This window comes from Dasypus novemcinctus, chromosome 3 (genome assembly GCF_030445035.2).
Source record: "Dasypus novemcinctus isolate mDasNov1 chromosome 3, mDasNov1.1.hap2, whole genome shotgun sequence".
NCBI lineage: Eukaryota > Metazoa > Chordata > Mammalia > Cingulata > Dasypodidae > Dasypus > Dasypus novemcinctus.
The window spans coordinates 123,320,750-123,344,934 of NC_080675.1; the positions used below are offsets into that span (position 1 = coordinate 123,320,750).

At 38.4% G+C, this 24,185-nt stretch overlaps 1 protein-coding gene and 1 pseudogene across 5 annotated transcripts in view; both read left to right on the forward strand.

Moving 5' to 3' along the window:
- The window catches only part of DMXL2 (Dmx like 2), a 214,016-nt gene that overhangs the window by 50,312 nt on the left and 139,519 nt on the right, over nt 1-24,185 (forward strand). For all 5 annotated transcript variants that reach the window (XR_011648432.1, XM_058294193.1, XM_058294194.2 and 2 more), the window contains exons 2-3: nt 7,799-7,924; nt 10,179-10,250. Coding sequence is in view for 4 of the 5 variants with exons in the window: in XM_058294193.1 (XP_058150176.1) it covers nt 7,799-7,924; nt 10,179-10,250 (198 nt within the window). In the remaining variant the exon portion in view is untranslated. The remainder of the gene's footprint in view (nt 1-7,798; nt 7,925-10,178; nt 10,251-24,185) is intronic.
- LOC139438196 (G-rich sequence factor 1 pseudogene) lies at nt 10,733-16,304 on the forward strand (annotated as a pseudogene).

Genomic DNA, 24,185 nt, shown 5'->3' on the forward strand with positions numbered 1-24,185 from the left:
CACCTGCAATAAGAACAAGGCCTAGAGTAGCATTGTGCCTGGGGGTTTCCTCCTGACAGCCTTCATGTTACTCAAATGTGGCCACTCTCACAGCCAAACTCAGCGTGTAGATGTGATGCATTCCCCCCAGCGTGGGACACGACACCCGGGGATGAGCCTCCCTGGCACTGAGGGATCACTACCACATACCAGCTGAAGAAGCAACTAGAAAATGACCTTGAATTAAAGATTCAATGCGGAACAGCAGAATATACCTATCTACATATAATAACATGACTTCGGGAAGCGGTTTGACCTAATGTAAGGGGGAAATGGAAAAGAGAAATGAGATTATAAGGCTGTGAATCTCTAAAAAAGAGTCTGGAGGTTGTCAGAAGGAATACCCCTATGTACAACTGAACAGAGTCTAAGAGACAGATAAGGTAGATACAACCCCAGGTATTGGTTCTTTTGAGGGATAAAGAGACCCACGGGTTCTATGGTCATGGCAGAAGGGGTTCACTGCCATGACAGATGGCCCTTCTTTGGAGCTGGTGTTTCTGCGTGATGGAAATGGACTCAGAGGGGATCTCTTTTCACAAGACTTGCATGCTACTTTATTGGAATTGTAGTTGGTGCTGGGTTTAAGATATATGTAGGGGATTTGAATCTCTGGACTGATAATATGACACCCAGGCCCAGAGCCTCAACAGACTTCAGCTCCTACACTTTGACTTATTGGACTTACTCCACTCAGCTAACATGGAGTTGAAGAAGGTCAACCACCACAACATGGAGCCTAGAGTGTCTACAACTAGAAGCGGGAAGAGTGCATCCAGTACCCATGTGGAATCTAAGCCCTCACTTGACATAGGTGTGCAATGGACACAACCAATCCAATGTCCACAGAGAAAATGTGGAATGGGTGTGGGAACGGTAGCCATGGGGGCTGCTGGGTGTGGGGAACGGGAGGAAGAGATGAGATGTGGAGGCGTTTTCGGGACGTGGAGTTGTCCTGGATAGTGCTTCACGGACAATTACGGGACACTGTAGATCCCCCCAGGGCCCACTGGATGGAACGTGAGAGAGTCTGGGCTATGATGTGGACCATTGACTATGGGGTGCAGTGATGCTCAGAGATGAACTTACCAGGTGCAATGGATGTATCACGATGATGGGAGAGAGTGTTGCTGTGGGGGGAGTGGGGGGCGGGGGCGGTGGGGTTGAATGGGACCTCATATATTTTTTTAAATGTAATTAAAAAATAATAATAATAATAAATTTAAAAAAAAAAAAAAAAAAAAGTGAAGCAAAGCAGAGACTAGTAACTGAGGTGGTGCAATTGACAGGGACCCTCTGTCCACATCAGAGGTCCCCAGGATCAAATCCCTGTGAATCCTAGAAGAGAAAGATGAGAAGACAAAAAAGAGAAATAGATACAGAAGATCACACAGCGAATGGACACAGACAGCAAAAAACAGCAGGGTGGAGTGGGGGAGGGAGATGGGAAAATAAATCTTTAAAAAAACATTTTAATAACAGTTATATTTGGTTTGATACCAACTTAACTATAGTAGTTTGCATATATACTTTTCCTATGCTCTTCTCTCCTCCCACCATTTTTTTTTGTACTTATTGCCACTTATGTTAGTACACTGTATGTCCAAACACCTAGTTTTAGCAAATGTAGGAAGTGTAAGAAGTGGAGTTACCTATCAAACAATATCATACAATAATACTGGCATTTATAATTACCAGAATGATTATCTTTACTGCCAGTCTTTATATCTTTATGCTGCTTTGAACCACAGTCTAGTGTCCCTTTGTTTCAGTCTGAAGAACTTCCTTTAGCATTGCTTGTAGGCAAATCTATTGATGATGTCTTCCTTTGACTTTTGTTTATCTCAGAATGTTTTAATCTCTCCCTCATTTTTGAAAATGTGTTGTTGGATATAAATTCTTGGCTGGCTGTTGTTTTCCTTCACGACTTTCAGTATTTCAACCCATTGCCTTCTTGCCTCTATAGTTTCTGATTAGAAATTGGCACTCAATCTAATTGGGACTCTCTTATACCCAATACGTTGCTTTTCTCTTGCTGCTCAGTACTCTCTCCTTGTCTTTTGTATTTCATAATGTAATCAGTATATGATGGGGTGTATTTTTCTTCTTGTTTATCTTGTTTGCTGTTCTCTGAATTTCTTGGATGTGCATAGTCATGTCTTCTGGGAAATTTGGGAAGTTCTTTGACTGTTCCTTCTCCCCCTTTCTCTCTCCTTCTTTTGCAACTTCTCTAATGTATATATTGGTGAGCTAGATGTGTCCCATAGTTGTCTTTAGGCTCTTTTTGCTTTTAATGTTTTTTTTTCTTTCTGCTCCTCAGCCTGACTCATTTCAGGTGTCTTGTCTTCAAGGCCACTGATTCTTTCTTCTGCCAGCTCCAGTCTCCTCTTGAAACCCCCCTGGACATTTTTCATTTCAGGTAGTGTGGTTCTTTTTAAAAAGAATTTCTGTCTCTTTTAATTAGACTCTCCTATTGTTTCATGGTTTTTCTGGTATCCATTAGTTCTTTCTCTGTGCTTTCTGTCACCTCCTGGAGCATTTTTTTTTTTAATTAAAAATTTTTTAAAAACATCCTTAGATTATACAAATGTCACATAAAAAATGTAGGGGATTCCCATATGCCCCACTCTTCACACCTCCCACATTTTCCCACACTAACAGCATCCTTCATTAATGAGGTACATTCATTGCCATTGATGAACCTTTTTTGGAACATTGCCACTAAGCATGGATTAAAGTTTGCATTGTAGTTTAAACTTTCTCCCACCCAATTCTGTAGGTTATGGCAAGATATATAATGGCCTGCATCTGTCATTACAATGTCATTCAGAACAATTCCTGAGTCCCGGAAATGCCCCCATATTGTACCTGTTTTTCCCTCTCCCTGCCCTCAGAACCTCCTGTGGCCACTGCCCCCTCCTGGAGCATTTTTAATATCATTTTTTAAAAAGCTTTGTTCAGTGTGTCTACATTCTTGTCTTCTTCATTAATGTTTTCTGTGTTTTTACCCCTTTCTTTGGATGGGCTGTCATTTCCTGTTTTGAGTGTGTATGTGTGCTCTTTTGTTACACACTGTACATTTTAATACTTGAAAATTTCAACTCTGAGATTTACTCCTTGGAATGTCTGTTTCCTGGTTTCGTGATAAGCTGGTGATAAGACATAGATTTCTTGAGCTTCAGCTGTCAAGTCAGGAAGGTCTGCCTGAGGTGCGTGCACTCTGCATGATTTCCCGTCTTATTTGGCCTTTGTCTTTTCCTGGGCTTTTGCTTGTTAGTTGTTTTGGACTTCCCCTGTTTACAGGAGTTTGGTTATCCCCTCTGTTTCCCAGGTGACAAACCTTCCTCTTCCAGGTATCTGAAGCAGGCAGGCCTTTGACCCAGACTGTCTGCCTCTATAGATTTTTACACTTCTTTAGCTGTCTCAAGCTGCTCTTGCCTGGAGGGCAGATTCTGGGAGGAATCTCATCCTGGGGAGGACATTCAGGCTTTTTAGGCCAAAACAGAGCCAGGTACCCATGTGGTGGACACAGACTTGCTTCAAAGTGCTCTGTGGGAGTGAGTCAAGAAGCGTGCCCCAAACTTCTGCGCCAGTTCCCCAGCTTCCTGGCCCGCCCAGCAGTTATAGCCCTTCATTCCCCAGAGCTCTGAGGAAGCCTGGCATCTTTAAATCTCCAGTGCCTCTGCCTCTGTCTGGAGAGGATTGAAACAATGACTGCCTCCCTTTGTCCTGTGTGGGGTTGAATCAGTGGCTGCCCTCAGAGTGAGGACCCAGTGATCTGAATTTACCAATCAAAAGCCATTATCAGTGATTGGCCATGTACTCCCCTGTTCTTGGGGAAGAGGAATCTTCGTCACTTTGTCAGCAGCAGCTAGCCAGAGACTGGACCCCGTTGTGAACTGCTACTAAAGTGGGGAGTAGGTGCTGGTAGCCACCACGCAGAGAGAACAATTTATTGTTCTTTACTGGAATTTATCAGTTTCTTCCACCCACTCTTCCCTAGATGCTGTACAGTGTTCTTCTGGCCTCAGGAGTTCCAACATAGTTTTAGACAGTTCCTGCCTGTTTAATAGTTGTTTTGGTAGAAGGACTGAGTTCTGGAGTTCTCTACTCTGCCGTCTTTCCTGAAAGTCTTTATTTATAATTATTTAATTTTCAAAAAATATCCTTCTGTTTCTTTAAAAGTAGTCATTTTTAAAAGTAGTATTTTACTTCATTAATCCTTAAGAGGCAAATTGTTATATACCCCAAGCTCTATATAAGAAATCTGAGAATGGTGACATTTGTTCTTCATAACTTTGGCCAGTGCACGGATTGATTTCTTTTTCTTATGAGTATTACTATGATTTCCTTTTTGAAACTTTTGATAATTAACACATTGAATGGTCTAATTTTAGCACTAATATAAAATAGTTATTTATAAGAGAGATGGTTTCTGATTTCCAGTTTCAGATCTATCTTCTAAAGAGAAAGTAGGCAAGCTGGAGATAGATTTGGTTTTGTAATAATTAATTAGAACAAATTAATTAATTATTGCATATTTCTCTTTATAAGGTATATTTTCCTTGCAGATGTTAGTAGCATCAGTAATGAAAAAACCATGTTTTTGTATTTTGCTCAGAGGTATAGAAATAAGCTTAGTTTGGACTGCAGGTACCTTCTTCAGTTTAGTACTTAGAAGTTTGGTATAACTTCATATAGCTTGTTTGTAAATTATCAAAATTGGCTAGTTTTTTATTAATATTAAAAATAGTTCTCCTAGTGCTGTTGACTTGTGTGTAAACTAATTTTCTTCTACTTTCCCTTAGATCACTTGCTTGCTTCTTTTGGGTTGTTAGGAAGAAATTAAAACAAGAATCATTTGTCTTATAATACTTAATCACAAACACCCAAAGTATTTGTTGCATTTTCTTCTCCTTTATTCTGGCTTTAGGTTTTTGTTTTTACATATTTGTATTTGGGGTTTGTCTTAATGTTTCATTCAACATACCATTTGCAGCTTTGCTTTATTCTACTGCTGTTTATAAGTATTCTATTCACTTTGCATTTCCTGATGTGTCTTGTCTCTAAAAGAACAGACCCTTTGGTTACCACACATGCAGTCATTATTAGATTATTTCTGACATTCTTCACCTATCATGCCTCAGGTTAAATTTTTTTTGCCCTAATTTTTTTGCATACTATTTGGTGTCTTATTTATTTATTTTACTTACTCAGCACTCTTGAGTGGTTATATCTTGCTAAAATGACTAAATCATATTTGTAAAGTATGTTTTCAATCATGTGGAAAGATGAGTTTCTTATTCAAATGCTACCCCCACCCCTTACCTTGAATGTAGTCTGGACTTACCGGAGAGACAGGAGTGTTTTTGTTTGTTTGCTTGTTTTGGCAATGATACTGGTTTGACTTTGGGTGTACAAACTTGTAGAAATACAAATGAGGCTGATTAAATGAGGCTCGTTAACTCATTTCCATATATTACTGATAAAAAACACCCTTTCTTTGTAGACTTTGTAGACCCTCATATATGTGAAGCAGGTGTTCAACCACTGGTTCCCTTAAGTCTCATTTTGAGAACTCTCATTAAGTCAAGTATGTGTAATTGTTATAAATCTACAAAGAATGTGTAATCATCCATAAATTGGGCCTATAAAGTAGCCCATGGTCCATTATGATGTATTTTTAAATATACTGTCTCAGCTTTTTAAAATAATGGGTTATTCTTTTCCTGATATATTTGGGCCTTTAATATATCTTCAGACATTTTGTTAAAAAAACAATAACTTGTTAAATATACATGACAGAGGATGAATTTCTTTAATCTATTAATAATTTAGAAAACAAGAGTAAAGTCTACCTAAACACAATATTCCCTTTCAGTTTAGCCTCCTTGAATGCATGGTACAGTATCCCTGCCTCTTCTATAAGATTTCCTCCTATGAGTGATTTTCTCCATATGTCCCTAGCTTAAAATTCTGTATTTGCTTTTCTTTTGATGGACTTTTTGGTATTTGTAAATACACGAGTTGAGGATGGTTTAGAGTATTTACAGCAGAACCTTGGTACCCTTGGAGGTTTTACTAAAAGGTAGAAATAATGCTTGTCTTCCTATCTGGCCTTTTATTTTATTTTATTTTATTTTATTTTTTTTACATTTTTTAAAATTGATTTTGTAATAATATTACATTAAAAATATATATGTGAGGTCCCATTCAACCCCACCCCCCCCCACCTCTCCCCCCCCCCCCCAGCAACACTCGTTCCCATCATCATGACACATCCATTGGATTTGGTAAGTACATCTTTGGTCACCTCTGCACCTCATAGTCAATGGTCCACATCATGGCCCATACTCTCCTCCATTCCATCCAGTGGGCCCTGTGAGGATTTACAATGTCCGGTGATTGCCTCTGAAGCACCATCCAGGGCAGCTCCATGTCCCAAAGACGCCTCCACCTCTCATCTCTTCCTGCCTTTCCCCATACCCATCAGCCACCATGTCCACTTTTCCCAATCCAATGCCACCTCTTCTATGTGGACATTGGATTGGTTGTGTCCATTGCACCTCTATGTCAAGAGGATGGCCTTTTATTTTTGATTCCCTCTTTCACCAAGTCATTTCTGTGGACCTGCCCAGGGCAAAGGTCACCTTCTTAGATGTCATCATGTCAGCCTTGGCTATTGGGTACCTATATTTTGTAGGATATGGCCACATTGATGTGGAAATAGTGGGAAAAAGTACTACCTCATAAATTTTATGTTTATGTTGCTTTTAATGGAGATTTTTAGTTGGAGAATTAGGTTTAAGTTTGTTTTAAACATTTAATCATAAGTAGAGTTTGGGAAAAAAAGAAAAATGTCCCCACCCTGCACGCTTCATGTCATCATAACATTCACAAAGTTACAAAACAAAAACAGGCATACACTAAGAAATGTGGCAATAGGAAGAAATTGTGGTTTTACTAATTTCAGTTATGTTGAGCAAGGGAATGTTCCAGGAATTTAATTGTGTTATAGTTTGTTTTCCAGACCACATAGTTATATTTGTCCAATATTTTATATAAGTTGTTATAGGAATCAGTTTATTATTTATTTTATTTTGCTTTAAATTTTTTTTTTTTTATTTTGTGAAGCCACTTCCTTTACTTTGAATTGGTTTTCCTTTCTCCCTCATGCCTGGTGGAGATGGGAAGCTGTAGCTGTACTGTGAATTTACTTAGGCAGTAAATGAGTTTAAATTTAGGCCTTGCCTTGGTGCATGTAATCCTGCCTTGGGTGCTCATATCTATTTAATTAGCTCTTTAAACCATGTAGAATAGTGTTGGAAAATACATGTCTGATTTTTATCTAATTTTTCCCAAGCCCGGCTTGAACCTGGGAACACAGTTACAGCCTTCAATGCCTTATTAATTTTTGAGTGAGTGTTTATTCTTTATGGTTTACTGCAATAAGCTTTGGAAAGAAACTCAAATGATTTGTCATCTGGAGGCTTAGAAGTTCCTGTGTTCAAGAGTTGGAAAAACCCTTTTTCTTTTAGTAGTAGTTGTTGAATGATAATGCATGTTGAGAGGAGGGATCATCAGTTTATTTTTTGATGTGACTTTTAATGTTCTTATTTGGAAATTGATATTCTTTTATTAACTATTTATAAAATGTGTCAAAATATATTTACAATGGAAACAAAGTCTAAGATTGAATGTTATACGGTAATAACTTGAAAGTTGCAAATCTTATTTATTGTAAAACTTTTATTTTTAGGCATATGGATCTGGCTGTGATATTGTTATTCTGGCAACTGACTTTGAATGTGTGCAGATCATCCCTGGTGCTAAGCATGGAAACATCCAAGTCAGCTGTGTGGAGTGTTCTAACCAACATGGAAGAGTGAGGAATTTAGTTACTTTATTAAATGTCATCTTTTAATAATCTCAGAATATTCTTGTCCTTTCATAAAAGCCTTGCCTTGTACTTTGCTTAGATCGTTATTAATAGGTGCTTTAAAGTGATTGGTTGTATACAAATTGTACAGTGTCATTAAGCTGATAATCTGCTTATTAATTTTTCTACTGCTTTATACTATCTTGAAAGGTCTGTAGGTCTCACATTCCCTGTGTGTGTCTGATATAATGCTTGTCATATAATAGATACTTTGTAAAGCCTCTGTTAATTTAATGAAAGTTTGTTGATTGAAGAATCTTAGTTTAGACTTTAAAACAGGGTTTATTTTGAGATAGTTAAAATTTCATATTATGTACCTCTCTTCCAAGTTTTCAAACATAATATACATAAAATTTTGTTTACATGTAAAGTAAATATAGCATATTCAGTAAGACCAGTATTGTGTAGCAGAGTTGACTATCTCTAAAAGAATATAAAAGTGAAATTTTTACCTGTAGTAATTATGATAATTTAAACAATCTTAGTATTCTAGAAATTATTCTATGGTGGGTAACAAATTTTATCAAGGATATGTAAAAGCATAATATTCATGGTGATAAATAGTTATATAAATTTATGCTAAATGATAAATTACGAATGGTTGTTATACCATATCTATTGCCCCACTTGCTGGTTGCATCAAGCTCCATTCTGTTGGTTGCTACTATTTGACAGTCTGTTAAGGATCTGGCTAACTTAGTATTGAAACACTGAATATCCTGGTGTTTTCTGATACTTGATTTTTGCTTTTCTGATTTTTTTTCCCTAAGCATTATTTATGCTTATTTTAGTAAAACTTAGACTGTTAAATTTCTCTCATAATTTTTCATTGCTCTTCTTCCAAAGACAAGCAAGGTAGCTTTAAACCAATTTTGAGAAAACGTATGATAGTTGTCAGAGATGAATTTAAATTAATTATTTATGTGCTGGTGATAATCTTAGTGAACAAATTCTCTGGGAGTAAAATTTTTAAAGTATGATTGTGGAGCTCATAACCATGGAAAATAGAGCAATCTTTGTTTCTACTTTTCCTTACCTGGTTGAAGGTAAAGAACGCAAAATTATGAACTCTTTAGTTTATTGTCTTTATTGCCATCTCCTTTTAGTCCTTCTGTCCCTAGACCTTTGGTGATAGCTTTCACATTTGTGACTGTGGTAGCCAGTTATAATCATTAATTCATTGAACGTCAGGTTGAGTGTGAATGAATTATTTTTGCCTCAGTGTTACCTTAGCCAGGCATTTTAAGTAGCTTTCCTCATGTCATTGTAGATTCAAAACTTTTTTTTGGAAAGAGTATTCGATATTAAGCAAAGGTTAAAAATCACTTTTTGGCATTAGAATGCTCTGAAATCACAGTGGACTTTTTTGGCAGGCTTTAAAAGAGTGCATACCTAATTTAGTTTTTATAGGTTAACTTGTACAGAGATGTCAGAAGGAATCTTTCTTGATTTGTTCTCTGTAGTTGATTCCTTCTTGCCAAGAGCAACACAACTGGAAACTAGCTTTTGAGGAAATATTGTAAAACAAGGCCTCAAAGCTGCTAGGATTTATGTCCCTTCTTATCATGTGTGCAACTTGGAGCAAAATCCTCCTGGTCCCCAAATCCTTAAGTCCACTGGAGACATCTGTTTGAATTTTTTCCTCCCTCAGGAACCTTGGATTGCTCCCTGTTTTTTTCTTAGCCTACTTTCTCTATTTCTTCTTCCAGGTGATTTTCCCAATTGGTATTTCCTCTATTTTGATTAAAATTAATGCCATTTTATTTGGTGCGTATTTTAAGACCTGCTACATTTTTTATGTCATTCTGTACTTTCCATGACTTTAATATTTTTTCACTGGATTTTCAAGTTTCTGGCAAAGAAATATACCATGGGAAAGTATCTTTGCTAATAAAGTGATATCTATATAAAAATATAAAACATAACTATTTCTTATAGGAAAAGATGGTTTCTTTGAATTGGTCAACCTTGTAATTGATATTATTCAGCTGAATTTTTGATAACAGAGAAGAGATTCTTAAATGTGATGCTCTTCCAGGTGTATATATGGAAGGAAATAAACCATTTATCTACAACTTTATTGGTAAAGAAGTTCTACTGGGTTGTATTATATGCTATTGGTTTATATGTAATTGTGAAAAGTAGATCATCTGTAGTATACCTTTTCCTAAATATTAATGCTTTGATTTTTCTCTTTTAGATTGCAGCATCATATGGTAATGCTGTTTGCATTTTTGAGCCCTTGGGCATAAATTCTCATAAGAGAAATTGTGTAAGTATTAAATGATAGGAGAAATTTTTAGAATTTAATTAACTTTAGAATACAATTGATGGCCATACATGCTCCTTAGGAGTTGGTGCTGAAGATGATCTGGAATATCAGTCTGAAATTGGCTTGTGCTATATGATCAGCTCCTTGACATTCACTAGGGATATATCCCTAAGCTTCCTACAATCTCTAGTTTCTAGAATATTGCTAATTGAAATTTACCATGATCCGAATGACTGTTTCTTGCCTAGATCACTGGACTAGTCTTTTATCTGCTATCTAATTTCCTTTCTCCCCCCTCACTGTCAGCCCCCACACACATACCCCCAACACCACTCTTAGTACCTCTCAGAGCTCATCTTCTGCTATTCTTGTCCTTTGGGATTCTACTCCAGTCACACTGGCATTTTTACTGTTACGTGTACAAACATGCTAGTTATCCTCTCATGTTAGGGCCTTTGCCTTGGTTGTTCCTTTTGTCTGGAATGTTCTTATTCCAGAAAGCCCCAGGGCTAGTTCCCTCGGATCCTTTAAGACTTTGCTCAGTAATATCTTCTCAGTGAGATCTATTCTGACCACACTTTACAAAAATTGCAACTTACTTCCACCACCTTATCCCATTCCCCTTACTCTTTTATTTATTATCTATTATTATTTATTATTTTTCATTTTTTTTACTCTTTATTTTGAAATACTTTCAAACATACAGGACAGTTGAAAAATAATATAAACCACATACACATAACTCCAGAATACCTCTACACACCCACCCCCAGATCCCCAAATCCACCAATTTTAACATTTTGCCACATTTGCTGTATCATTATTTCTGTCTGTCTGTCTCTCTGTGCATCCATCCATCCATCCATTTTCTGAACACTTGCATTTAGGATATATATTTATATCATCACCTTCAACACTCAATACTACAATGTATATTTCCTAAAAACAAGTATATATCCACCTTAAGCGGAGTTATAAAGTTCCAAGAAATTTAACATTGATATAAACCTTTCAGTCTATATTTCATTTTTTCCATATGTCCCAAATAAGTCCCTTGAGCCTTTTATTTTTCCTTGCTATATATCATCCAGGATCATGCATTGCCATTAATTTCCATTGTCTTGTTAGTTGTTCTTTCTTCTTTTTTTTTTTAATTGTGGAGACATATATACAACATAAACTTTCCCAAACCCAAACACACACAGTCATACCATTCAGTGGGATTAATCACATTCACAATACTGTGGCACCCTCACCACCTTCCACTGCTAAAACTTTCTCATCTCTCCAAAGAGAATCCATATACTCATTATGCATTAATTCCCCATTTCTGCTGTTTTCCACCCCTGACAACCTGTACTCTGATTTCTGTCCCTTTGAGTTTACATATTCTCTAATATTTTCCTTGTGATTATCATGGAGCTTAATTTTTTTTTCTTTTTTCTTTTTAAATATTTTTTTAAATTAATAGATCACAAGGAATGTTACATTAAAAAACATAAAAAAACAAAAAACATAAGAGGTTCCCATATAACCCACTCCCCACTCCTCGCCACATCATTTTTGTAAATAGTATTTTTTTGAAGATATATACATCACAAAAAAACTGTTACATTAAAAAAATAAGACGTTTCTGTATACCCCACCCCCCACTCCTCCCACACCAACAATCACCCTTATCATTGCTGCACCCTCATCGCACTAGGTGAACACATTTTGGGGCACTTCTGCACTACACAGATAATAGTTTACCCTGTAGTTTGCACTCTCCCCCAGTACAGTCAGTAGGTTATGGCAGGATATATAACGTCCAGCATCTGACCCTGCAATATCATTAAGGCAAGTCAGATCCCAAAAATGCCCCCACATCACATACATCTCTTCTACCCTCTCCCTGCCCTCAGCACGTACTGTGGCCACTTTCTCCACCTCGATGCTAAAATTTCTTCTATTACTCGTCACAATAGTTTTATAGTAGATTATCAGTAAGTCCACACTAGTCCATATTTTATTCCTCCAGTCTGTGGACCCTGGGATGGCGATGTCCACTCCACCTCTAGATCAAGAGGGGGCTTAGATTCCACATGGATGATGGATGCAATTCCTTTGCTTGCAGTTGCAGGCACTCTTGATTCCCTGGTGTGGTGGTTGACCATCTTCACCTCCCTGTTAGCTGACCTGGGTAAGACCAACGAACCAGAGAGTAGCAGTTGCCACTCTGCTGAGGCTCAGGGCCCAGCTGGCACACGGGCAGTCCAGAGATTCAAGTCTCCTGAGTATGGACCATCCTAGCACCAACCACAGGTTCTGTAAAAGTGACAGAAGAGGCATGTGTAGAAAAGTCACATCTGAGTCCAGCTCCATCACACTCAGGAGCACAAATTCCAAAGTAGGGCCCTCTGACATGGCACAGACATGGAGCTTAAATTTAACATCCTAAATCTATAGCAATCTTGTTTGCTTTGATACCAGTTTAACTTCAGTAGCACACACAAACTGTGTTCCTGGAACCCTTTATCCCTCTACCTTTATGTAGTTCTTGTCAAATTACACATTTGTACATTATGAATCCAAACCCACTGATTTATCATTACATTTTATGCATTTGCCTTTTCAATCCAGTAGGAAAGTCAAAAGTGGAGTTACAATCCAAAAATACAGAAGTACTGGTATTTATATTTACCCATGTCAGTGTCTTTCTGGGGATCTGTATTTCTTCATATGGCTTCAGTGAATTGTCTAGTGTTCTTTCCTTTCAACTCGCAGAACTCTCTTCAGCATCTCTTTTCAGACTTGTGTAGTGGTTATGAACTCCCTCAGCTTTTGTCCATCTGAGGATGTCTTAATCTCTCCCTCATTTTTGAAAGACAGAATTGCCAGATATAGACTTCTTGGTTGGCAATTTTTTTTTTTTGCTCTCAGCACTTTAATATGGCTTTTCATTGCCTTCTTGCCTTCATGGTTTCTGATGAGAAATGGACTCAGTCTTATTGAGATTCTCTTGAATGTGACATACTGCTTCTCTTTTTGGCTTTCAGAATTCTTCTTCTTTGGCAGTTGCCATAGTGTGAGTCTATTTGGGTTTATCCTGTTTGGAGTTTGTTAAGCGTTTTGGATGAGTGTATAGTGATGTCTTTTGTTAAATTTGTAAAGTTTGCAGCTATTATTTTTTTGAATATTCTCTCTTCTCTCCTCTCTTTCTTCTTCTGGGACTGAGCATATATCTGGCCATTTAAAAAAAAGTCTTTGTTTGGATTCCATATCCTCTCTGCTAGTGCTGAAGCTACCTCTAGGCCCTATACCACATCCAGAGTCCGTGTGGGGATGTCCTAGGTGCTCAGGACTCTGCTCTGGGGCTGTGACTGCAAATATATTAGCTGCTGACTCACCAGTGCTACCTGCCTGCCCTACTCTCCTGCTGGCTCCTTCCCCTGGGTGTCTCAGGCCTTTCCTGCTGCTCTTCAGGGCTGTTGCAGCTGCTGCCTCCCAGATCCATGGCCTTCAGACCAGGCCTGCTCCTGCTGGGAAGCTGACTGGGTCTTGCCCTGCTGCTACATCCACCGCCCACCTAGCCCTGCATGTCCAGCTGCTGCCATAGTCATTGGCGGTGGCCGAGGGGCTGGCATGGGTCTACAGCCAGAAGTCCAAAACTACCTCCTGGAAAACATTCCACCAATCCCTGAATATCAACTGGCCCATGCAAGTTAGGAGAGGAGGTCATGAGGAAGAATGACGTTTATCTCATTAGAGCAAAGGATTGCCCCGTTCTATCACTGTGGAAGATGTGCTTAAGTTTTTCTCAGACTGCAATATTTGCAATGGTGAGAATGGAATTCATTTCCTCTTTTTTTTTTTTTTTTTGGAAGAGGCATATCATTTTATTAATACAAAGTTTCCCTGAACTTTAATAAAGAGATGATGAATGGATATTAAAAAAATGCAGGCATACTTTGTAGATATTGCAGGTTGGGTTCCAAACCACTACAGTAAAGCAAGTCACATGAATTTTTTTTGGTTTCCCTTGCATATAAAAGTTATGTTTATACCATCAGTAGTTTATTAAGCATGCAATAGCATTACATTTACAAAAACGATGTACATACCTTACTTAAAATATATTTTGCTAAAAAATACTAACCATAATCTGAGCCTTCAGTGAGTTGTAATCTTTTTGCTGGTAGAAGGTCTTGCCTCTGTGTTGATAGTTGCTGACTGATTAGGATGGTGGTTGCTGAAGGTGGGGGTGTCTTATTAGAACAAGACAATAGTTGTTCTCATCAATTAACTCTTCCTTTTGCGAAAGAATCCTCTGTAGCATGCAATGTTGTTTGATAGCATTTTTTGTCTTTATTTTTTTAATATTACATTAAAAAAATATGAGGTCCCCATATACCCCCCACCCCCCTCACCCCATTCCTCCCCCCATAACAACAATCTCCTCCATCATGATGAGGCATTCATTGCATTTGGTGAATACACTTCTGAGCACCGCTGCATCTCATGGTCAAGGGTCCACATCATAGCCCATACTCTCCCACAATCCACCCAGTGGGCCATGGGAGGACATACAATGTCTGGTAACTGTCCCTGCAGCACCACCCAGGACAACTCCAAGTCCCGAAAATGACTCCAAGTCACATCTCTTCCTCCCACTCCTTACCCCCAGCAGCCACCATGGCCACTTTCTCCACACCAATACCACATTTTCTTTGGTTACTAATCACAATAGTTCATGAATACAATATCAGTAAGTCCACTCTAATCTATACTCTATTCCTCCATCCTGTGGACCTTACAATGGTTGTGTCCACTCCACATCTATATCAAGAGGGGGCTTAGATTCCACATGGATGCTGGATGCAATTCATCTGCTTTCAGTTGTAGGCGCTTTTGGCTCCCTGGTGTGGTGGTTGATCTTCTTCACCTCCATGTTAGATGAGTGGGGTAAGTCCAATAAACCAGAGTGTAGGAGCTGAAGTCTGTTGAGGCTCAGGGCCTGGCTATCACATGGTCAGTCCAGAGATTCAGGTCCCCTGGGTATACATTAAACCCCAGCACCAGCTACAGTTCCGGTAAAAGTAACAGGAGAGGCTTGTGAACAGAGATCACATCTGAGACCAGCTCCATCACACAGAAACACAAACTCCAAAGTAGGGCCAACTGACATGGCACTGAACTCCATCTGCCATCGAAGGGGTGATGCCTTAACTGACATGGAGTTGGAAAAGGACATATAGAAAACCTTAGAAAAGCACCTTATGTACGTGGGTCCACGGTATGTGGAAGAGAGAGAGAAACAATGAAGATGTGGATGCTTTGATGCATTGTCTGCAGGTCAAATCTTCACTTGTGGTACATGATGGCAAGGTTTGTTTGAGAGGATTTCCTTATAGTTGTAATGAGAAAGACATTGTAGACTTCTTTGCAGGACTGAATATAGTAGACATTATTTTTGTCATGGACTACAGAGAGAGAAGAAAAACAAGGGAAGCCTACATGCAGTTTGAAGAACCAGAAATGGCCCACCCTTATCGAAACGAGGAAGAAATTGGTAATAGATATATAGAGAGATTTCTAAGCCAAAAGAAAGAAGTTTGAACACATGTTGGTTCTCATAAGGGAAAGAAAATGGTATCTTCTCCTACTGCTAAGTATATAACTGAACCAGAAATGGTCTTTGGAGATCATGAAGTAAATGTGGATATTGAATCCATGACAACTTTTGAAAGTGAGAAGGAAATAGAATTGCCTAAGAAGGTGTCAGAAATGCTTCCAGAGGCTGTTGATTTTGGAACTATGCCTTCATTACATTTTGTCCACTTGAGAGGATTGCCTTCCCAAGTCAATGCCCAAGATATTATAAAGTTTTTTTGCTCTGCTGAAGCCTATTAGAATCACCATAGAGTACACAGTTCCAGTGGGAAGGCCCCTGGAGAAGCTGATGTGCAGTTCACTACCTATGAGGATGCTGTTGGAGCCGTGCTCAAGGACTGGTCCCATGCTCATCGTTGATATATTGAACTGTTCCTGAATTCATGTACAAAGGGAAAATAAGACTTCCAGAGATGCCAGATAGTAAGGATGAAGCAAGAAGCATTTTATTCTTTATCGAACATGGGATACAAAGTTTCAGTTTATAAGCAGAAACTGCTAGAGAAAGGATTTTGGGAGTTTTGGGTTAATTGCTTTGAAAAAAAAATCCATAGTGGACTATTTAGAAAGAGAAAGGAGAGATTCAGTTTGAGATTATGAAGTAAACCATAAATTTTGTTTAAACTGTTCAGGATCTGATTTTAAAATCCTGATCTTTATTTTATATGGTCAAACAGTTTTTCATGGATGATATTGCACCCTATGTAAAGACTACATATTTTTATTCAGCATTGACCTTTGAAATTTTCCTCCCATTTTAAAAACAATCTGTTCAAGCTTTTGTTCTTTGCCCCTTATTTTAATGTAAAACTCTTGGTTTGAAGGCTCTTATGGAATAAAGTTCTGAGACTATGAATCCTTGAGACTATGAATCCCAGACATGCATGTTTCTCATACGTACATGAGGGTTACTCTGTTCTTTCTGGAATCGGTTCCAGGAATCTGCATTAGGAGTGTGGGCTGACTCCCAGCCCGTGACGGGTGGGGAAGGGGTCAGCCCAGGTGCCATGAAAGCCTACTGCTTTTTAATTTTTTTTTAATTAGAGAAGTTGAGGGTTCATAGAAAGATTATGCATAAAATACAGTATTCCCATATACCACCTTATTATTAACACATGAGATTAGTGTGGTACATTTGTTATAACTGATGGAAGCATATTTTAAAAATCATACTATTAAGTATCATCAGTGGTATACTGTAGGGTTCACTGTATTATATAGTCCCATAGATTAAAAATTTTTAAAAATTCTAGTAACATGTATACAATCTCAAAATTTTCCTTTTAACCACATTCAAATATGTTAAAATAATTCAGTGCTGTTAATTATGTTCACAGATTCGTTCTACCTTATCATCATCCATTACCAAAACTTTACCGTCATACCAAATAGAAATTAGCATTAATTTCCTATTCCCTACCCACACCCCGTCCCTTGGTAACGTACAGTTTACAAGCTGACTCTATGAGTTAGTTAATTCTAAGTATTTCATATCAATGAGATCATACAATAGTTGTCCTTTTGTGCCTGACTTATTTCATGCAACATGATGTCTTCAAGTTTCATCAGTGTATTAAAAATTCATTCCTTTGTAATATTCCATTATGTGTATGTATCAGCCAAAAGGCTGCTAATGCAAAGTACTAGAAATCTTTTGGCATTTATAAAGGGTGTTTATTTGGGGTAGAAGCTTATAATCATAAGGCCATAAAGACTAAGTTACTTCCCTCCCAAAGTCTCTTGCCACGTTTTGGAGCAGGATGACTGCTGGTCTCTGTGAGGGTTCAGTCTTCCTCTTCCTCCAAAGGCTCTGTGGTCTAGCCCCTATTGTTCTCAGTGGTAGGTTAGCATAAGGCTTGTCTCTCTCCCTGGGGCTTGTTTTTTTCCAGGCTCAGCTACTCTCTTCTCTCCACAAGATTAGCTGTAGATTATCAGGCTCATTCTCTTCCTGGGTCCTCTGCTGTGTCTAATGGAGCCTTGTTTCTTTCTCATGTACGTGCATGTATTTATTTCCTGGGACTCCAGAATCAAAACTCAAACTCTCTCCTCTACCCTGTTGTTTTCTCTGTAAGTCCCCACCCACCAAGGGGGTGGGGACTCCGCATCCTTCTGATGTGGCTGAATCAAAGGCTTAATCATACTTTCACAATCAAAGAGGAACATGCTCAAAGGAACAGACCAGTTTACAAACATAATTCAGTGTCTGATTTTGGAATTCATAAGTGATACCAAATTGCTACAGAGTATAGACTAGATATTTATCCATTCATCAGTTGATGAATGGTTACTGCCATCTTTTGGAAATTGTGAGTTTTGTCACTGTGCACATCCGTGTGAAATATCTGAGCTCTTACTTTCAGTTCTTTGGGGTATATATCTAGAAGTGGGATTGGCAGGTCATGTGGTAATTCTGTACTTAATTTTCTTGGAAACTGCCAAACTGTCTTCTTCAGCAGCTGCACTATTTTATATTTCTACCAACAATGAGTGAATGTTCCTATTTCTTCTCATCCTCTCCAGTACTTCTGAAATTATTTTTTAAAAATCTGTTTTTTCTATTTTTCTTTCCTTTTTTTTTAAAAAAATAGTAGCCTTTCTAGTGGATGTGAAATGGTATCTCATGTAGCTTTGAATTGCATTTCCCTAATGCCTAATGTGTTGAACATCTTTTTTTTTGTGTTTTTTAGCCATTTGTATAGCTTCTACAGAGAAATGTCTACTCAAGTATTTGCCCATTTTTAAGTGGGGTTGTCTTTCTGTTGTTGAGTTTCTTTATGTATTCTGGATATTAAACCCTTACTGGATCTGTAACATCTTAGTTTGCCGAAGGGCTGCTAATGCAAAGTGCCAGAAATGGGTTGTTTTTTTAAATGGGAATTTTATTTGGGGTTACAAGCTTACAGTTTTCAGGCCATAAAATGTCCAGATCAAGGTACCATCAGAGATGCTTTCTCACCAAAGTCAGCTATTGGTAATACTGGCATCCTGCCATGTAGCAGTCAAGTGTATGGCAGGGCTTATCTCCTCAGGCTCCATGGGCCCAGCCCCTTGGGGTCCTATTTCCATGCCTCTGTGCATTGCTGATTCCAGACTCCGGAACTGCTCTCAGCCTCTTGGGGCTTCTCTACCTTTCTGCAGTTGTGGGTGAACCTGGAGTCCTCTCTCTCACATGGCCAAATCAAAATGGCAGAGCTCCCTTTTCTGCTCTCTCTCTGTGTCTCTGTTTATATAAAGCTCCAGTAATAGGGTGGAGACCCAATTTGAGTCATGACTTAATGACATAGTCCAGTCAAAAGGGTCCCATACTCACAGGAATGGATTACTTCAGTAGCATAATTGTTTTTTGGGATTCACCAAATTTAAACTGTCAAATGTGGTTTCCAAATATTTTCCCCCATTGTGGAGATTGTCATTTTACTTTCATGATAAAGTCCTTTGCACAAAAATTTTCAGTTCTGATCTGGTCCCATTTATCTATTTTTTCTTTTGTTGCTTGTGTTTTGGGTGTAAAGTCTAAGAAACCATTGCCTAACACAAGGTCCTGAAGATACTTTCCTATGTTTTCTTGTAGGAGTTTTATATTTATCTTATATTTAAGTGTTGATCCATTTTCAGTTGATTTTTGTATGTGATATGAGTTAGGGACCCGTATTCATTCTTCTGCTCTCTTTTGGTTACTACTTGCATAGCATATGCTTTCCATCATTTCACAAATTGTCTACTTGCATCTTTGAATTTAAAGTGAGTCTCTTATAACAGCATATAGTTGGGTCATGTTTTTTTTTTAAGCCATTCTGCCAGTCTCTGGCTTTTGGCTGGACAGTTTAAACCATTCACATTTAAAGTAACTACTGATAACACAAGACTTCTGCCATTTTGCTATTTAGTCTTTGTAAATCATACCTTTTTCTCCCTCAATTTTTCCATTATTGTCTACTTTCATATTTATTTGATTTTTTGTATTGTACCATATTGAGTCCCTTCTCATTTCTTTCTGGGTGTATTTTTCATATATTTTGTTTATGATTATCATGGGGTTAAAATTTAACATCCTAAATTTATAACAATCATATTTGATTAGATGCCAACTTGAATTCAATAGCATACGCATACACTCTTGCTATACTCCTCATCCACCTATCTTTTTTGTACTTGTTACAAATATATCTAAAACCATAGATTTATTATTACTTTAGTTTTTTTTTTTAAGATTTATTTTTTATTTAATTCTCTCCCCTGCCCCGCCCCCCCCCCCATTGTCTGCTCTCTGTCCATTCACTGTGTGTTCTCCTGTGTCCGCTTGTATTCTTGTCAGTGGCACCCAGAATCTGTGTCTCTTTTTGTTGCATCATCTTGCTGCGTCAGCTCTCCATGTGTGTGGCCCCATTCCTGGGCAGGCTGCACTTTTTTTGCATTGGGCAGCTCTCCTTATGGGGTGCACTCCTTGTGTGTGGGGCTCCCCTACACGGGGGACACGCCTGCATAGCATGGCAATCTTTTGCGTGCATCAGCACTGCAATGTGGGCCAGCTCATTATGCCTTGAATCTTGGACCTGCCATGTGGTAGGTGGACCCCCTATCCATTGGGCCAAATCCGCTTCTCTATTATTTTAGTTTTTAAAGATTCCTTTCTTTCTTTCTCTCTCTCTCTCTCTCTTTCTTTCTTTTCTCTCTCTCTCCTCTCTCTCTCTCTCTCCTTCTTCTTTCCTTCCTTTCTTTCCTTTCTTTCCTTCCTTTCTTTCCTTTCTTCCTCCCTACCCCATTGTTGTTTGCATTTACTTTGTCTTCCTTGTTTATTTAGGAGGCACCAGGAACTGAACCCGGGACCTCTGATGCATCAGCTTGCCATGCCTTCTGCGTGTCAGTTGTGTTGTCTTGCTCGTCTGCTTTAGGAGGCACCGGGAACCTCTGCTCCTGCTTTGTTATGTCTCTCATTGTTTTTCTTCTTGTGTTGTTGTGCCAACTTGTTTCTCCTGCTCATCATGCCAGCTCTCTGTCTTCTTTTGGAGGCACTGGGAACTGAACCTCAGACCTCCTGTGTGGTAGGTGGCAGCTCAATCTCTGAGACACATCTGCTTCCCTATCATTACTTTTTATGCATTTGCATTTTAGCACCTGTATGTAGTAAGAAGTAGAGTTACATATCAAAAAATACAGTACAATAGTACTAGCATTTCTAATTACCCATATACTTGCCTTTGCTGGAGGTCTATATTTCTTTATGCTGCTTTGAGCCACAAAGCAATGGTTTCCTTTCAGTTTGAGGAACTTCTTTTAGCATTTCTCGTAGGGCAGGTCTTGTGATAATGAATTCCCTCAGCTTTGTTATCTGGGAGTGCCTTAATCTCTCCCTTGTTTGTAAAAGAAAGTCTCGCCAGATAAAATTCTTGTTGGCAATTATTTTCTCTCAGCAGTTTAAATATTTCAACCTACTGTTTTCTTGGTTCCCTGGTTTCTCATGAGAAATCCTCATTCAATCTAATTGGTACTCTCTTGAATATAATACTTTGCTTTTCTTTTGCAGCTTTTAGAGCTCCCTTCTTGTTCTTGGCATTCAACGGTTTGATCAGGCCATATTCTTTCTTCAAGTTTATCCTGTTCGATATTCTCCAGGCTTCTTAGATGTGCATATTCATGTCTGTTGCTAACTTTGGAAAGTTTTCTATCATTCCTTTAATATTCTTTCTGCTCCCTTCTTTCTTATCCTTCTGGGACTCCCATAATGCATATATTGATATACTTCATAGTGTCCTAAAAGTCTCTTAAGCTAATTTGTTTTTATAATTCTTTTTCCTTTCTGCTCCTCAGCCTGACTCATTTCAGTTGTTTTTTCTTTGAGTTTACTGTTTCTTTCTTCTGTCATCTCCAATGTGCTGTTGAAAAACTTTCTGGGAGTTTATCATTTCAGTTATTGTGATCTTACTCCATTACTTTTCATTGGCTCCTTTAAAAAATTTCTGTCTCTTTAATGAGATTCTCATATTATTAATTCCTTGTTTTTCTAATGTCCTTTAGTTCTTTCTCTGTATTTTCTTCGATCTCATTGAGCATATTGATTGTTTTTCTGTTTTGCTTTAGTTCTTTCTCTGTGTTTTTCTCTATTTCCTTGAGCAAATTGAAGATAAAAAAAAAGTTTAAAAATGTGTTTATGGTTTGATCTTCTTTATTGATGTTTTCTTTATTTTTATCCTCTTCCTTTTGGTGGGCCATCATGTCCTCCTTGTTTGTCTTGAAGTCTTTTATTTTGTGCTGTACATTTTAACATTTTAAAATGTTATCTTTGGGATTTATTACCTGAGATGTCTGTTTCTGGAATTTTTTGTATCAAGCTTGTGTTATGACAGAGATTTTCTTGAGTTTTAGGAGCTAACAAAACCAAGAAAACCTAAGCAAAAAACATTTTTCACAGTGTTTGCTGATTGGCTTTGTGTTGGCTGGTGCTCTCCTTTCAGGAGGGTCAGCCCCAATGTGAGTGCAAAGTGCAGGATCCTCCCTGTCATTTCTGGACCTGTTTCTCGTTATGGGCTTGTGCTTATTGGTATCTTTAAAAGTTCCCCTGTTTATAGGAATCAGAATGCCCCTCTTCTCCCCGGAAACATACTTGTTTCTCCTAGGTGTTCCCTTGCAGGTAAGCTGCTTTTGTCTGGAGAGCAAACTTTGAAAGTAGGGGCACACTGGAGAGGAGTTTCCCAAGTCAGTCTTTGCCATTTGGAAACAAGGCCAGGGACCTTCACAGAGAGTGCTAGCCAGCTGCATATTGCCTGGGGAGGTGACGAGGAAGGGGCCAGGAAGGATGCCAGAAGCTTCCCCCTGGCTCCTCAAAGCTGCACTTTCTTGTCTCAGCATGAGCCCTCCACAGCTCTGAAGAGGCATACTGTATTTAATTCTCTTCTGCCACCTTTGTCTGGAGCGAGTTGGAAGAATGGCAACCCTTAGTCTTGGGCCCCCAAAGACTTGAAGTAGCCTAACAAAGGCAGTGATAAGTGCTTGCACTTCATGTCCCTGGATCTTGGGGAACTGGGTCTTTATGTCCCGCTATCTGTCAAGCAAGCTGTGCCAGTACCTTAGTTGTCTGCTGCAAGTTCAGGGGACGGATGATAGTTTGGCACAGTTCAAAGAGTGCAAATCAGTGGTATTTAACTCAGTTTGCCAGCCTCTTTCTCCTGCTACTCCCTGGACACTGCACAATGTTCTACTCAATTCTGGAATTTTGAAATAGTTGGTTTAAACAGTTTCTGCCTGTTCAATATTGTTCTGGTGGAGAAACTGACTCCTGAAGCTTCCTTCTCTGACATCTTCCCCCCAAATCAAGCCTATTGCTTTAAAAAAATTTTTTTTTGAAGATTTATTTGTTTATTCCCCTCCCCCCCACTACCCCTCTCTTGTCTGCTCTATGTGTCCATTGGCTGTGTGTTCTTCTGTGTCGGCTTATATTCTCATTAGGCAGCTCCGGGAACCGATCCTGGGATCTTCCAGAGTGGGAGAGAGGCAGTCATTCTTTTGAGCCACCTCAGCTCCCTGATCTGCTGTGTCTCTTATTACGTTTTCTTTGTGTCTCTTTTTATTGTGTCATCTTGCTGCACCAGCTCTCTTTGTGGGCCAGCACTCCATGCGTGCCAGCTCGCCATATGGGCCAGTGTGCCTTTACCAGGAGGCATTTCCAACAAAATGCTGTAAATTAAAATATTAATCTTTTCACTGTAATAGCATTACGAAATGTTCTCACATTTTAGAGTACTTAAGAGTTACCCGTAATATATATTAAAAATGTAGTTTCCCAGGCTCCACCCCCAAAATTTCTGTTATGCAGTTGGTGCCCAGATTATACTCTGTAAAACACTAATAGAAGAATATTAGGGATGTCTATAATTTTAGTAATGATTTAATTCTTACGCTAAGATAGATTTATTGAGCAATATTTAAAATACTGTTGTGGCTATTCTTTGATCAGCAGTGGTAAGGTTTTAAAATAACATTTTTTCATTGATTATATGGTATAAGATTATCTTTAGATAAAGAAATCCAGGTTTTGCAATTTCATTTTTAAATTCTGCCTCTAAGAATTCATGAAACCTTGAGTAAATTATTTGTTAAATATGTGTAATATATTCTAATGAGAAAGGGAATTGTCATTTATTAAATTAACATTATTTGTCAAGCAATTAATGTATAACTTGCATACGGTTATACTCTTCACATTGCATTGTATTTTCACAAAGAAATATTTTGTTTACTTAGATACTATATTTAATGGCAAAAGTATTTGTCTTTTAAACTTAAATC